The 16,367-nt window shown below is 37.3% G+C and overlaps 1 protein-coding gene across 1 annotated transcript; it reads left to right on the top strand.

The window, feature by feature from the left end:
- The first annotated feature begins 1,991 nt into the window (after window positions 1–1,991).
- Window positions 1,992–14,402, top strand: USP1 (ubiquitin specific peptidase 1). Its single transcript, XM_025288576.3, has 9 exons — window positions 1,992–2,558; window positions 4,560–4,798; window positions 6,316–6,436; window positions 7,133–7,237; window positions 7,773–7,933; window positions 9,258–9,943; window positions 10,567–10,737; window positions 11,406–11,607; window positions 12,916–14,402. The coding sequence occupies exons 2-9, from the start codon at window positions 4,629–4,631 to the stop codon at window positions 13,649–13,651; spliced, it is 2,352 nt and encodes a 783-aa protein (XP_025144361.1). The 5' UTR covers window positions 1,992–2,558; window positions 4,560–4,628; the 3' UTR covers window positions 13,652–14,402.
- Window positions 14,403–16,367: the final 1,965 nt, after the last annotated feature.

Raw genomic sequence — 16,367 nt, 5'->3', positions numbered from 1 at the left:
GGTCACTCACCTAGAGCCTGATATACTGGAGTCTGAAGTCAAATGGGTTTTAGGAAGCATTACTACAAACAAGGCTAGTATCACAGAGTTGGACACAACTTAAGCAACTGAACAACCACTACCACCATTCTAGATGATTTCTTAAAGTCTTGTGGATTTAAACACCATTTGGTGACTCTCAAATTTTTATCTCCTAATCACAATGCTCTATGGACCCCCAAACTTGAAATCTGTTGGCTCAGTATCCCTATTTGCATGTGAAACAGACATCTCAATCTTTATGTCTAAGAACCACCCCTCCCACCAAACCCATTATTACCTCAATGCTTTCCATTTTAGCCAGGACAACCACTATCCTATCACTTTGGTTTAAAACAAACAAACAAACAAAACACTTTGTCTTTTTCTTACCTATCAGCAGATCCCATTGGCTTTACTTCAAAATATATTCTAAATCCTACTCATTCTCAACATTTCCACTGCTACCACCTTCTAATTTATTAGAAGGTGAGAATCTAATTTATTCTCTGGGTGATCTTCCAGCTTGCACTTTAGAAAGTTAACAGTCTACTACCACAAGCAGCCATTTTAGATTATCCATGCCGCAGCTCAAAAACATCAAACGGCTCCCATCTCCTTACCCTGCTTAATAAGAGTCCTGACCATATCACTAATCTCATTTCCCACAGTCATTAAAGCTAGGCTAACTGTGCTTTAAGCACCCTGGCCTCCTTGCTTCCTCCCAAAACACCAAGCACATGAACCCTGAAGACTTTTAAACTTGCCCTTCTCCCTGCCTGGACCATTCACCCTCAGGTTCTTCCAAGGCTGGCTGCACTTTCTTTTAGCTCTCTACTCAAATGTCAAGACTGTGATATTATTACCCAAGAGAGCACAATCCTTATTTCCTTTCCTTGTAACTCATGTCAAGAATGCCTGCACATACTGGGCACCTAAAAACGCGCTTGGTTAAATCAATTTGGATTGTACTTATTCTTCACTACACTTGCTTTGTGAGGTAGCTCACCGAGGTAGGCGTACAACAGACAGCAGCAGAAACCCGGTAAGGCCTGCCTTGCCGTTTTTGAGCGCGTTAGTAAGGACTGGCGCAGGATCCCCTTGCAGCTGTGTCAGCCAGAGCTGAGCCTTAAGAACGCTCTTTCGTTTTCTTGTCCAGTCAGGAAGGGGAACGGGTAAGCAAGAGGAAATGAGGCGCAGAGGCTGAAAAGGGAGTCTCAACTTTGTAGCATTCAGTTGAGAGAGAATCTACTATTATTTACTGCGGCGCTTGTTTTTACTGGGTGGCCTAGGACCTGGGGCTGCGATTCGATACAGAAATCCCAAGTGCAATGGACTAAGCAAGGAAGTCGGCCATTTTCAGAAACTAATCTCCGGATAACTCCGCCCAGCAGTGTACGCAGGAAACGGGGGCGGGATTTATTGTGGGCCTAGCTCCGGAAACCACACCCTCGCGGGCGTCCCACCTTCGAGGATTCACAAAACTCAGAGCGAAATTTAACAGTCGGCAGCGAAAGCGCGCACTAGAGAGCCAATGAGAGCCCAAGGAAGGGAACAGCGCCTGAGGAACACTCTCTATGTCCAAAAATGATTGGCTGGAGTCCTCCTCTCTTCTTTTTGGTATTGGCTGGACTGTTTTTCCCCGCCCACCTAGTCCGCTTTTTTGCCTAGGTACTTCTGATTGGCTCCTCTTGGGAGGCGGGTGGGCAGGGTTGGGGATTGTCATCACGGATTGGTAGATTTGAGTACCTGGCGGTTCCTTCCAGAGCAAGGAGCCCGTCCCATCTTCTGTCTGTCCCGTCTCCCGACCCGTACGCTTTTCCCCCAGCTCTCGCGCACGAATGGTTAAAAAAAAAAGGGCGGGGGGAGGGGGTGTGTGTGTGTGTGTGAGGCTCGAGCCCGCCGGCCAGGCCTCTAGCTCCCAGCGCGCGCCCTCAGCGAGGACCCGCGCGAGCTGCCCGTGACGCTGCCTGCGCTGTTTGAAACTGCAGAACCCGTTACGATCTTGGGGCAACTACCGTTCCAGCTGGTTCCGGAGTCCGGGCGTGCCAGAGGGGCGACTGGCGGTCGCGAGGCGGCTCTGGCCTTTCGCGTCTCTGCAGCGTGGAGACCAGAACCGGCACTTTCGTAGGACGCCGCCTCCAATCGCGGCGCTGGCGCGGGCGGAGGCTAAAACACGGGGGTCCTGAGACAGAGGAAAACGCGCCAAGTTCCCGTCGGTGGTGGAGTGAGGAAGACCCTAGCGGTTGGGGCGCCCGGCTAGCGGAGCCGCTTCTGGCGCTCCTTGCCGTCCCGGGGCGGGGGCGGGCGCGGGAGGGCGCCGCTCCGGGGATGTAGTTGGTTCCCGCGCCAGGCAGGACCGAGCTGCAGCCCGGGTTCCCGCTCTTGAGCGCGAATGGTCACTTCCCCCGAGGAGGGCGATCGGGTCAGCTTTTCTGAGGATCGGGGGCCCGGAGAAGGGGCTCACCTGTCGCACCCGCACTTAGCGGGTTGGACTCGCCGGCGTCACCGCCGCGGACCTCGCTCTGGGCCATGATCAGGTAAGGAGGGCCCGCGGAGGAGGGGCCGGTTCCCGGGCTCCGCGTCAAGTTCGGCCGGCGCCCAAGGGGGCCGCGGGGAGGACCCCCGGCTCTTCGGGTTGCCGCGGCCCCGCCCAGCTGCCAGCCGAGCCCTCCACTCAGCGGGCCGTGCCCCTTCCAGCCGCCGCTGGGGACTCGGGCAGGTGCGGGCTGGGCGTAAATAGGCCAACTCCGCGGGCGAGGGGCCGGGCGTTATGGTTTTGCTCTCAGACGCCTCCCGCCTGGTGCCCGCCGCGTCTGACGGGTACGGACAGCAACACCGTCCATCATCTCCTCAGTTTCTTTTCCATTCCTACAGCGTGCGGGGTAGGGACAAGAAATGTTTGCACTCACGTTGTTCTGTGTCGGTGATTGCTAAATTTTACCGCGCAGTTTAACTTTTTGATGTTCTACAAGTTTTTAGAACGCCACGTGTCTTAAACCTTTGTCGAGGATGTTATCCTAGTTTTACGTTTTTCGTGAAAAGAATTGAGTTGTGCCATATTAGAGGAAAAAACCTGAAAAACTGATGGGACTTCGTGCTCACACTGTCATTTGGCCAAGAACATTTAATGTTCGATATATTGTGTTTTCTGCGAAACTTGATTCAGAAAAACATTTTTGACGTAACAGCCTCCCAGTGATAGGACAGCGAGGAGCAAGAAGTGGTATAGCTTAAGATATGGCACCTGGTAAACTGATACAGTCTAGGTAGGGCTAATGTTTAATCATTGCTTTGAGGAGCCCTGAGGATTGGTTTATTGATTAGGATTGATAGTTATTTCAGCTGCTGGGTCGTTTTTTTGTTGTTAAGTCCGATTATTCTCTCAGAGAATCCAGTTTCCATCGTTTATTAGAATTGGCTCCTAAGAACAACCTTTTACAAGAATCACAAGTTATGCTTAGGGATCCCTGACACTGTAGTGCAGGCTAGTTTACCATTAGTGATAGCATGTCATACGAATAAATTGAGTTGGAGTGTGGAAATTGGTTTGCTTTCTAGGTTTTCCTGAGATGTCTCAAAAAAAAGGGCATGTTTCACTGCTGAGTTTAGTGTTGTGAATTCCCACTTCAGAGGCAGCTGAGTGAAATGCTTAAGGGTGTGAGTTTAGTTCATCCTTTACCTATATTTGAAAGTCATTGCTGAGCTTTTGGACTCTTAACTGATTTTATGGTAATAGATAATTATTCCTAATATCTTCCCAATGAAAAACAGGACTGAAGTGTAAAATGACTACCACAAATACAGCCTTTTTTTAAAAAAAAAAACCAAGTTTTATTATAAAACAGGGAAGAAAGTTTGCACAAGGGAAGCTTTTCTTTTTTCCTACTTCAAGCAGTATTTTAATTCTATAGTTAGAAAAAGTTTGGAAAGTCAGTATATTTTGGTTTCTAGTGCATAAGAATTTGATATACACAAAATACAGCAGTTTTACACGATTATCTCAACTTCGAATAGTTTATTACACAAGTTTTTAGGTGTAAACACTAGGTATAGGCCTTTTCTTGTATGTAGATTATACTTTAAGTAGATTATTCCATATAACTAGAAGAGACTTTGGAAGAAGAACTCAAGTCACTTCTAACACTCCTTTGATTTCCCATTCATCCTTTTTCCCACCTTGTACTGCTGCTCAGTGTCTTCTGGATGAACTAACAGATGATAAAGTTTTTACCCTTTAATGATAATACTTTACCACACATCTCTTACTAAAGTGGGGTATTTTGTGATGCTCCTCTTAAATTTAATGGCAGGCTAATAAAAGTTCAGTATCATGACTTTTTTTTGTTGTTTAAGAGTTAAGGACAAATGGCAGCTTGTTCATTTAAGCAGTAAACATTAACTGCCTCTTATTGGTGGGCATTAGATTTTCCACTACAAAGTTCTAATTAGTACCGTTCTTTGGTAAATTTGTTTTCAGAAATGATTTTATTGCCTACAGTTGATAACTGAAAACTAATAACCTTTTCTCTGATTAACAGATATGATTGGTGATTACAAGATCCCTGTATAAGTTAATTCCTGTCAACTGCTTGGAATTTGAGGAGAAAATGCCTGGTGTCATACCTAGTGAAAGTAATGGGCTTTCAAGAGGTAGTCCATCAAAAAAAAACAGACTTTCCTTGAAGTTTTTTCAAAAAAAGGAAACCAAGAGAGCCTTGGATTTCACAGATTCTCAAGAAAATGAAGAAAAGACTTCTGAATATAAAGGGTCTGAAATGTATGTATGTTATTTTTAGGTTTTCTATACTTGTAAAAATTCTGTATCAATGAAAAAGCAGGGAACTTGGTTTGATTTCTACAATCATTCTGACCTGACAGTCCATGCTGCTGCTGCTAAGTCACTTCAGTCGTGTCCGACTCTGTACGACCCCAGAGACGGCAGCCCACCAGGCTCCCCCATCCCTGGGATTCTCCAGGCAAGAACACTGGAGTGGGTTGCCATTTCCTTCTCCAGTGCATGAAAGTGAAAAGTAAAAGTGAAGTCGCTCAGTCTCTTCCGACCCCTAGCGACCTCATGGACTGCAGCCTACCGGGCTCCTCCGTCCATGGGATTTTCCAGGCAAGAGTACTGGAGTGGGGTGCCATGGGACATAAAAAAACACACATTAGTGAGACAAGTCTAGCAGTGTATAGTAGAAACTGGATAAAACTGCTGGTTCCCCACCGAGATCACATCACAGTTAATATTATAACTCACTGAAATTGTGTTTGTCCAGTTAGACTAAGTATTTGTTGACTAAAATTAGTCAACAAAGTATTTGTTGACTAAAATTATTTTTCAGTTTAAACCTGATTGTAGTGCAATATGTTTCATGTAAGGGTAAAGAAATTTGTGGTGGGCTTTTGGTTCGGAAGACCTGACAGTTACCTGAGATGCACTTTGTAGTCCTACCTAGTGCATGAATTCTCAAACCTATAAGATACATTTTTGATGAAATAAATCCTTCAGTGATTGAAAAGAAATCAGAACAGAATGATATTCTTTGTTTCACCAATAATGTTCTAGTTAGAGTCTACACTTTGCTCTAAATTCAACACACAGTCACTCTGCTATATGACTAATGTATATTTGGTCCCCTGTGTAATTTCCTAGTATTGGTATTTACCAATAATCAGTTTAGGAGATTATGTATAAACCTCTTGTTACCAGCTTCATGCCTATAAACACCTTAAGGTATTAAGAATAAAAGCCAGCAGGTGTAAAATAAATAAAAATGCTGTGAAGACTGTTTGTTAAAATGAGGTTAAAGAATTATAAACTTGAACAATTCATTTTTAAGTGAGGGACAGCTGTATAAGTAAGTATCTTCATAGACTTGGTTTCCTCTTAATCTTTTATTAATAGAATCTGACTTAGTGCAGCCTCTCCCAAATATTGTCATATTCACAGGATTCTGTTCAGAGTTAAACTACTTGATTAAAATGTTATGTTGGCTGAACAAATAAATCATAGTACCAGTTCTGCAGTTTTCTACTTTGTAAAGTGAGATTAGCAGACCTTTAATGGAATTGTTTGAAGCTTGTTGGCTGTAATATTGTTAAAGTGCTTGTAATACTTTTATTCTGGATGTTCAGCAGTTTTTACACCTGTAAAGATGAATTCTGTTAAAATGCCATCTGAATAAAATCCATGTACTTATCTACAACTTTGGAGAAAAGACTAAGTCTAGGGAAGTAGTATTTCTACTTTAAGATTTTACTTCGTTATCCATTTCTCTTCTCTGTACTTAATAGTGATCAAGTTGTTCCTGCGGCACAGTCCTCGCCTATAAACTGTGAGAAGAGAGAAAACTTGCTACCATTTGTGGGACTGAATAATCTCGGCAATACTTGTTATCTTAATAGTATACTTCAGGTAAGTTGACAGTTGTGCTATATCATAAAATTTTAGTATGCAAAGAATAATGTAACAGTGTTTTCTGAGAATTTAGGTTATTGGAGGATTTCAGTTGTCCATACTGCCTTTGCCATTGATTGTAAATGAAACATAATGGGGTAAATAATCATGATTCTAAATTGTACGTTATAAATTTCCTTTGAGGTAAGAAAAAATGATATATTAACATTGGGATAGCAAAGTTGAGTAGATGTTGGGTAAATTGAAGATACCAAAACCTTTAGTTTTCTGTCCAGTTGATTCTATGTGATATGAGAAGGGGATGACAGAGGATGAGATGGCTGGATAGCAGCACAACTCAATGGACGTGAGTTTGAATAAGCTCTAGGAATTGGTGATGGACAGGGAAGCCTGGGATGCTACAGTCCATGGGGTTGCTAAGAGTCTGACAGGATTGAGCAACTGAACTGAACTGATACATGTTTTACTCCTTGAAACTATGTTTCATGTTATACACTTCAGGCTCAGTGCTTTGCTACAGAGGAAAGATAGTGGGCTACTATGATGAAAGAGAACAATTGTTGACACACATCTTAATCTCAAAATTTTAAGTAATACTTATTTGAACATGCTCTTCAAAAAGCATGATAGCATTTTAATGATTTTTTTAGGTATATTGTTTTTGTAAATACTCAAAACAGTCTCATTTTATAGGTATTATATTTTTGTCCTGGTTTTAAATCTGGAGTGAAGCACTTATTTAATATTATTTCAAGGAAGAAAGAAGCCCTAAAAGATGAAGCCAATCAAAAAGATAAGGTAAAATATAAAATTAACAAAACTCACTTGCTTAGAAATGAAAAAGTAATAAATACACAGAGGATTTGGGAGAATGACCAAGATTATTTCTCTTAAATTTACACGTGAAAATTAAATTTCTTATTGGCAATTATTTTTCATTCTTATGGGGTAGGCAGTTTGCTTAATTATATCCACTTTTATATTTTTTTCTCCAGTCCTCTTGATTTATTGATTATCAGTAAACACTTTCACACATACCACCATAACAATATATTGTGCCCTTTTACCCTATTGTATTTTCAGAGTGACTCATTTTTACTACTTATGTAAATTTGAAGAAACCTTTGACTTACATAATTAAAAAACCATTATTACTCACATAATAGAAAGTAACCAAAAATATGCTTAAATTTTTTTTTGAAGTTTATTTTGTATACTTCCATAAAATTAGTCTTATGAAATTAGAGTTAGAAAAGCTAGTATTGTCTAGTGAGAAAAAGGGTAAGTTACTTAATTTGTTCATAAATAAAAATATTGGTGTGTTTCTTGACAGGGAAACTGCAAAGAAGATTCTTTGGCAAGTTATGAACTAATATGCAGCTTACAGTCCTTGATCATTTCAGTTGAACAGCTTCAGGCTAGTTTTCTATTAAATCCAGAAAAGTACACTGATGAACTTGCTACTCAGCCAAGGCGACTACTTAACACACTCAGGTATAGCCTATTATTTGTTTTTTGGATTCCAATTTAGCTACTTACTACTCTCTTTGGAGGACAGTGCTACGTGAACAATGGGGGGAATAAATGGCAAGGAAAGCAGAAACTACAGGTCTACAAGTCCTGATATCCCAGAGGCTCAAAAGACTGGAAATTTTTCCTAAGATTGGTACTAAATTCATTAAATCTGAATTTGTATGAGTTTATATTCATATTTACCTGTAATGTGAATATTCATACATTTCTGTAGAAGTAGTAATGTGTATAATTAGGGAATACTGTCCCTATCTTGTCAGTGGTACGTATTTTACTTACATGCCAGGTTTTTTTAATCTGAAAATTTCTGAATTACCAAATATACTTGGTCCCAAGGATTTCAGATAGAAATCCTTTGGTCTGTATCCAAAATATGTTATACACAAGAACAACAAATCCCAAGCCTTCTGGTTTTGTTGTGTGTACTCAGAAGAAAACTATTAACTGAATTAGATTTCTTTATAGTATTGTCTTTAAAAAGTGAAACTTTGTCCTATATATAAAAAGGCTTTATCCAAAATATTACAGGATTTTAAGTCTTTAAAAATTATTTCATCCTTTAGGAATAGACCTAGATGTAACATATTGCCACACATTTGTTAAGAGGCAGTGTAGCCTGGTGGCCAGGAGTATGTTGAAGCCTGACTTTTGCATCTCTGTGACTGACCTAGAGAAGTTATCTGTAAATAGTGGTGATATAATAGTTACCTCATAGGGTTATTGTGAGGATTACATATTTAATATAAAAAGCATTTAGAAGGAATTTCCTGGTGGTCCAGTGGTTAAGACTCCATGCTTTCATTCCCAAGGACCTGGGTTTAATCCCTGGTCAGGGAATGAAGATCCCACAAGCAGTGCAGCTTGCCCATGCACCACATCCTCCAAAATGAAAAGTTTGAGACTTTCCCAGCAGTCCAATGGTTAAGACTGCACTTCCACTGCTGAGGGCACAGATTTGATCACTAGTCAGGGAATTAAGATCCCACAAGCTGTGCTGCAAGGCCATAATATCTATCTATCCATATATAAACCATTTTGAATAAAATGTACATAGTAAACATTGTGTACTATTAGCTATTATTAACAATATTTAGGAGATTAAAGTATTTGTGATGAAAATGAGATTAAATTTGTTTTTCAGTTAAAAGTTTAGGTAGGGAGTTTCAGATTAGTAGCTGAATAAATGTTTCTGGACTTCAATAGTTCTGTAATGGCAAGGTGGTTTTTTGTTTTGGTATTATATCTTCAAAACTAGAATAGATGAAATGAAAATTTTTATTTATAGGGAACTCAACCCTATGTATGAAGGATATCTACAGCATGATGCACAGGAAGTATTACAGTGTATTTTGGGAAACATTCAAGAAACATGCCAACTCCTAAAAAAAGAAGAAGTAAAAAACGTGGAAGACTTATCTACTAAGGTAGAAGAATATCAGAAAGAGGAAATGAGTGATAATAACAGCATGGAGATGGACAATATGAGGCATTCTGAAGACTATAAAGAAAAACTCCCAAAAGGAAATGGGAAAAGAAAAAGTGATGCTGAATTTGGTAACATGAAAAAAAAAGTTAAAATCTCCAAGGAACACCAGTCTTCGGAAGAAAACCAGAGACAAACCAGATCAAAAAGAAAAGCTGCAGGAGATACATTAGAGATTTCTCCTAAAATAATCCCCAAGCACATTTCTGAAAATGAGAGTACAAGACCCTCCCAAAGGAAATCAAAAGTTAAAATAAATTGGTTAAAGTCTGCAGCTAAGCAACCCAGCATTCTTTCCAAGTTCTGTAGTATGGGTAAAATAGCAACAAACCAAGGATCCAAAGGACACTGTAAAGAAAATGAATATGATCTTGAAGAGGACTTGGGGAAGTATGAAAATGATAATACGACTAATGATTGTGAACTTGAGTCTCCAGGGAATAATGATATGCCCATTAATGTTAATGAAGTTAAGCCGATAAACAAAGGTCAGTATAATTTATTCTTGAACATTGATAGGAAGATTAACAGCTGCAGAATTGGAATTTTCTTAGATGCATATACATCTGGTATAAGTTTTAAGAGAAGTTTAACACAATATGAACTAGTTTTTTAAGCAGTGCACTTACATGTAGTTTGTGTGTGTGTCTTAAGGTAATAGTAATTTATGTTTATAAATTAGGGGAGTTTAATACATCTTAATGACAAGGGAATATTTTATCCCTTTATATATGCAGTATTTGACGTAAACTCATGAAAGAAATTGCATTTACTAACTAGTTATATCATACTTGAACTGGATTTCTACTTAGGTTCACACAGATCTCAGGGAAAATTTGTAGAACTGACACATTTTGGATATCTTTGGGAAGGGAGTTTTAAGACACAGTTGTGTTGAAACTCTTCATTGAGGTAACAGTAATTCATATATTCAAAATTTTCTTTACAGTAAGTTTATATTACATGATTGTCACCTCTTAATGCTAATAAGCAAGTTGCAATATGAAAATCAGCCTTTTATTCATGGTCTACTTTAAATGGAATAATGGTTATTTGGGCTGTACTGAAAAACTCATCTGTATAGATTTGTATTTTCCTTTTTTTGTTTTAGGTGCAGAGCAAATTGGTTTTGAGCTAGTGGAGAAATTATTTCAAGGTCAGCTGGTATTACGGACTCGTTGCTTAGAATGTGAAAGTTTAACAGAAAGAAGAGAAGATTTTCAAGACATCAGTGTACCAGTGCAAGAAGATGAGCTTTCCAAAGTAGAGGAGAATTCTGAAAGTAAGCAAAATCTGAGTCTTGCACGGATCATGGAATAATTTCAGTTTTCTTCAACAAAACAGTCTAATAAGTAGCTTATATAATTATTGAGAAAAAGAAACTGTCTTTAGTGTAATATAATCATTCTCGTATAACTTCATTTGTTAATAGTTGATTATATTTGAAAATTGTGGCATCTTTATTTTGATGTATAGAGTATGTTATAATGAGAAAATGAAATGCTTTAATAAGTTAATTTTTGGCTACTCAAATATCTGAGCTGTTGAGGATATTTTTGTTGAAAACATATTTGAACCTAATGTTCTATCTTGTGTAAACCACAAAAAGAAGAGTAATGTCATGGGAAATGATTGAGACTGGTTTACCTGTTTAGATACTGTAAATCGACTTAAATATAAACTAAAATCTCTCACATGGAGTCAGAGTAGGCTTATCTTGATTTTGCTGTCTCTTTTTCCTCAATATTTTTTTTACCAGATATGAAATATTTAGAGGTATGTGCTCTGTTGAAGAAAGTTACTAGTTTCTGAAACTAAAAAGAAATCTCTTTAGTTATTATTTAGGAAGAATTAGTCAATTAAAAATGCATGCTAATTTTCAATATAAAAAGTTGTAGCTTAGCTTTTCAGAGATTTTTCACTTGTGAGTGACAGGATTCTCTTGTGTAGTTTCTCCAGAGCCAAAAACAGAAATGAAGACCCTGAGGTGGGCAATTTCACAGTTTGCTTCAGTGGAAAGGATTGTAGGAGAAGATAAATATTTCTGTGAAAACTGCCATCATTATACTGAAGCAGAACGAAGTCTTTTGTTTGACAAAATGCCTGAAGTTATAACTATTCATTTGAAGTGCTTTGCTGCTAGTGGCTTGGAGTGAGTATTCTAAAGTTTTATTCAAAATACTATGATATTTACTATAAAGGAAAAAAAAGATCATTTTAACTCTTGCTAATATTTCTTAGACTATCAAAATCATTTTATTCAATAAATAACATAAAATATGTCTTATACATGTGTGTGTGTGCTAAGTTGCTTTAGTCATGTTAGACTCTTTGCAACCCCATGGACTGCAGCCTGCCAGGCTCCTCTGTTCATGGGATTTTCCAGGCAAGAATACTGTAGTGGGTTGCCATGCCCTCCAAGGGATCTTCCCAAACCAGGGATCAAACCCACATCTCCTACATTGGCAGGCAGGTTCTTTACCAGTAGTGCCACCTTGGGAAACCTCTTATATGGATTTTACAAGTACACAGAGGTTGTATAACCAATCAGAGGGTTGCTGCTCAGACACAATTCTGATGACAAAAAACAAACATCATTAGAATACAGACCTTACTCAGCTTCACCACTCATAGGGATTGTCCTTAAAACCTCTTTCATCTCTTCCTGCTGTCAGCATCCAGCTACATATGATTTGTTCATTTTCATTCCTTTTAAATGGATTTGATTAAAGCAAGGAACAAATTTATACATCAGCATTTTTATTTGAGGGGAGAGAAACAAGCAAAATTATTTTAGTTTTAAGTAAGCCAGGAAATAAAACAAGTATGAAGAGATTTTTCTATAGTTGAACATTTAAGTATTTGAAAGATTTAAAAATAATAAATATCAAAATTCCAGTTAATTTTAGATAGACTTTTCTGACATGTAGATATAATGTCATTGTAGCTTTTATTCCTTTCTATATTAATGAATTGTTTGAAATTACCATGAGAACTTACCAGGAGCTCTCCACACATTTTATTTTGCCAGAAGATGACATAACCCTTTCTTTCAGTGGACTTTTTCTTTGCTACAGTTATAGCTTTTTCTTTTCCCCAAATCTTGGTTGTAGAGACAGAATTCACACTAAAATGATTTATTAGATTTACAGGAAAAGAGATTTGAAGATCAGTGGTTTTTTTAAATGTCATTTTCTTACTGTACAAAATTAGGAAAATAAAAGGGGGAAGTGCCATATATCCTACACAGTAGCACCTATTAGTACTGATTTCAGTATTTGTGTAAATGTCATACAAAATTTGGGTGGTGTTTTCATTTTGTTTTTATTCATATGACCAGTAAATATTAAGGGTTTATTCAGCCTTTTTACTTGGTTTCACAAGTAAAACTGAAAACTTGGTGTAAAACTGCATATATAGAGTGGAACCTCGGAAAACCTTTTTTTTTTTCCTTCCAAAGGTTTGACTGTTATGGTGGTGGACTTTCCAAGATCAACACTCCTTTACTGACACCTCTTAAATTGTCACTAGAAGAATGGAGCACAAAGCCAACCAACGACAGCTATGGATTATTTGCAGTTGTGATGCATAGTGGCATTACAATTAGTAGTGGGCACTATACTGCTTCTGTTAAAGTCACTGACCTTAACAGTTTAGAACTAGATAAGGAAAATTTTGTGATCGACCAAACGTGTGAAATAGGTAAGCCAGAACCATTGAATGAGGAGGAAGTAAGGGGTGTGGTTGAAAATTATGACAATGAAGAAGTGTCTATTAGAGTCAGTGGAAATAACCAGCCAAGTAAAGTTTTGAACAAAAAAAATGTAGAAGCTATTGGACTTCTTGGAGGACAAAAGAGCAAGGCAGATTATGAGTTATACAACAAAGCGTCTAATCCTGATAAAGTTGCCAGTACAGCACTTCCTGAAAATAGAAATTCTGAGACTAACAATACTAATGGGACCCATGAATCTGATAGTAACAAGGAATCCAGTGACCAAACAGGCATTAACATTAGTGGTTTTGAGAACAAAATTTCATATGTAGTGCAAAGCTTAAAGGAGTATGAGGGGAAATGGTTGCTTTTTGATGATTCTGAAGTGAAAGTTACTGAAGAGAAGGACTTTTTGAATTCTCTTTCCCCTTCTACATCTCCTACATCTACTCCTTACTTGCTATTTTATAAGAAATTATAGAGTGATTGTATTTTCCTTGTGTATATATTAAACAGACATGGATAAACATTGGTAAATTGATTACATCAAAGTAGCTTATCTTTTGAAGCTATTGGATATTATTGGTCTCTAGGTTTTTATATAAATAGTGAAATTTGAATTATTGAAAACCATATTAATTTTTAGAATTCATTTTCCTTAGTAGAGACTAGTGATACATTAGCTTCTGGGAACAAACTTGTATAGGTTCTTAATTGAATTATTCAAAATGGAAGCATTTAAACACTTTTGAATTTACATCTATCTTTTGTGTTTGCTTTTTAAAATAAAGTGCTTGTATTTGTATCTCCATATTTTGGAGTAATTAGCTACACGATGTTTATAGGTCTTATGGTTTTTCAGCTAAGAAGCAGAATCTCATTTCAGTACATACAGTTTTGTAAATCATAAACCAAACCTTAGATGGGCTATATTACAGGCACAAACTCTGGAATATGTATGTATTCACAACAGTGTACATTTTGTGCCTTGAATCACTTTGAAAAATATCTCAGAAAACCTGTAGTCAGTCCTCTTCTATCTTCAGAATTTTATGTGTATTTATGAAAATAATTCTGTATCCTAGTAAATCTTTTGGGGCATGGACTAATTTGTATTCCTTCATAAGCATACTCTGCACGATCTGTATATAGTACATCAAACTTAGAGGTGAGACCTTAAATTTAACTTTTTTAAAAACCAGAACAATAAAATGTAAACTGCTTAACAACAATGTATACAAATGCTTGAAGAATTTTTTACTTGCATATTTTTTACCATATATATAGCTAGATTCTCTTTTAAAAAAGAATGTGTGTATGTATATATACACACAAACATACTATAAACATATATACATAGAAGAGAATAAACATGCATAATTACCTTTAATAATACTCATACTTTCTGACAGTTGGAGGTGAAGAAATTTTCAAATAGAAATTGCGCTTATTGGTCCATCTTAACTGTCATACCTAGTTTTCCTTTAAAGTAGATGTATACCTTTAAGGAATCCAAAACTGGAGAACGTAAGGCTTTAGGCACAGAAAAACTGGGTTAAATTTTCACTTTAAATATTAAATTGGTAAATAATTATGACTTGTTAAAGGACATTCCTGATATTAAGAATATTAAAAATCCAAAGAATATATAATTCTTGGAATAACACTGCTATACCCCACTTCAACAAATAAGAGTACCAGTCAACTAATAATCTATACAGTTAATGTCTTACAAATTCTTTTACAAGATGGTGCGATATAAAAAGTCACAGTTCATACCTCTTTCTACATTCAGAATCAATGGGACCTTTTAAAACTAAGAGCTCAGAACACCACCCATAAGCGTTGAAGGAGTAGGAGTCACTAATAGACCTTTAAAAATAAAACATCCTTAACATTACTTTATGAGCTCTGATGGAGTAGTTCTAGGACAGAACTTGGGCTTCTGTAACACTCAAGAGACAGCTATGGTTAACAACTAGTATAGATTGCTGACACAAAAATTTTATCTTTTAAGAAAACTGAAGAACACAGTAAGCTAAGTTAGGAAGTGTTCAGTTATACCAATGTTTTGAGAGGAAGCTTCTTGTGACTCCAAGTCAGACAATGATTATTGCATGATCATTAAGTCATACAAATCTTAAAAAAGTTCTTGATAGTGACTGAGATGGGTGGCAATCCAAATTCTCATATATGTGTAACCTTATGAGAAATGACCTAGGAATTACTTAATATTCTTCCCCCAACCCCCACCCTTAAGAGGAGACTATGTAAATAAGTTACCTTTTTTTGCTTGCTTTAAAGAGTTTCTGTCCTTGACTCTGCCTTTCCTTATTGTCCATCTGGATCCTCTGTTCTCATATATTTTTGAGGTTATGTTTTTCTGACTCCCTAGTTGACCCATTTTGGTTCACCTGTAACTCACCTGAAAAACCTTTCTGAGATTGTCTTTGAATTGATGTAGGTAAGAGGAATTTTAGATAATATTGCCGGGTTAAAAAGATAGGCTGGAGCAGGGAATATTAGCCATCATATCTATGCTCTTAGAAGAATGAAAGTACCGTGTTTGATCAGTTCTTCAGTGATTCATATAAGTGGTCAGTAGATCAAAGGGACAGATTACAAGTGATCTTTCCTAAAACTGCACAAAGAAAAAATGTTCAGACATTTTCAGAAATCCTTAATACACTCTTCCTTAGAAAAGCTTGCCAAATATATGTTGAAAAAAACCTGAATTAGTTTTTCATATCATAAAAGTTGCAATTTAATTAGCTCTCAACTTTAATTGACAGGTAATTTTACCTTTTATACATGTACTTTGTAAAATCTATACAAGTATCAAAAAATATAACTTCTTATTCACCTGATAGATTAAAATCAAACACTAACTCTTATTTTTATGGTGATGTAAATAAGTTTAAAGCAGATTTTTCTAACATCAGTTTAGATCACTAAAAACCGATGAAATGACTGATGTAATTTGAAACAGGAATCATTCATTTTAGTTGCATAAGAGTAAAAACTGATGAGATGATGGGCTTATTTAATTTGAAACAGGAGTCATTCATTTTAGTTGCTAAGAGTCAGCTCATACTATCATTATTATAAGGTTGAGTCAGAGATCAAACTGGGTATTAGCTATCCTAGTATATAATCATTTATAGAGAGAAGTTATCAGGTAGTTACTTCTGCAGTTC

The sequence above is a fragment of the Bubalus bubalis genome, chromosome 6 (assembly GCF_019923935.1).
Source record: "Bubalus bubalis isolate 160015118507 breed Murrah chromosome 6, NDDB_SH_1, whole genome shotgun sequence".
In the NCBI taxonomy this organism is placed as follows: Eukaryota; Metazoa; Chordata; class Mammalia; order Artiodactyla; family Bovidae; genus Bubalus; species Bubalus bubalis.
Note: the sequence above shows the minus strand (reverse complement) of the source record. Positions and strands in the feature narration are given on the sequence as shown.

What these genes read in the sequence shown, in the direction of transcription:
- USP1 (XM_025288576.3), top strand. Translation starts at nt 4,629, where the DNA reads ATGCCTGGTGTCATACCTAGTGAAAGTAATGGGCTTTCAAGAGGTAGT. An exon ending in CGACTACTTAACACACTCAG is followed by an intron (nt 7,934 to 9,257) that starts GTATAGCCTATT and finishes TTTTATTTATAG; the next exon opens with GGAACTCAACCCTATGTATG. An exon ending in AGTAGAGGAGAATTCTGAAA is followed by an intron (nt 10,738 to 11,405) that starts GTAAGCAAAATC and finishes TCTCTTGTGTAG; the next exon opens with TTTCTCCAGAGCCAAAAACA.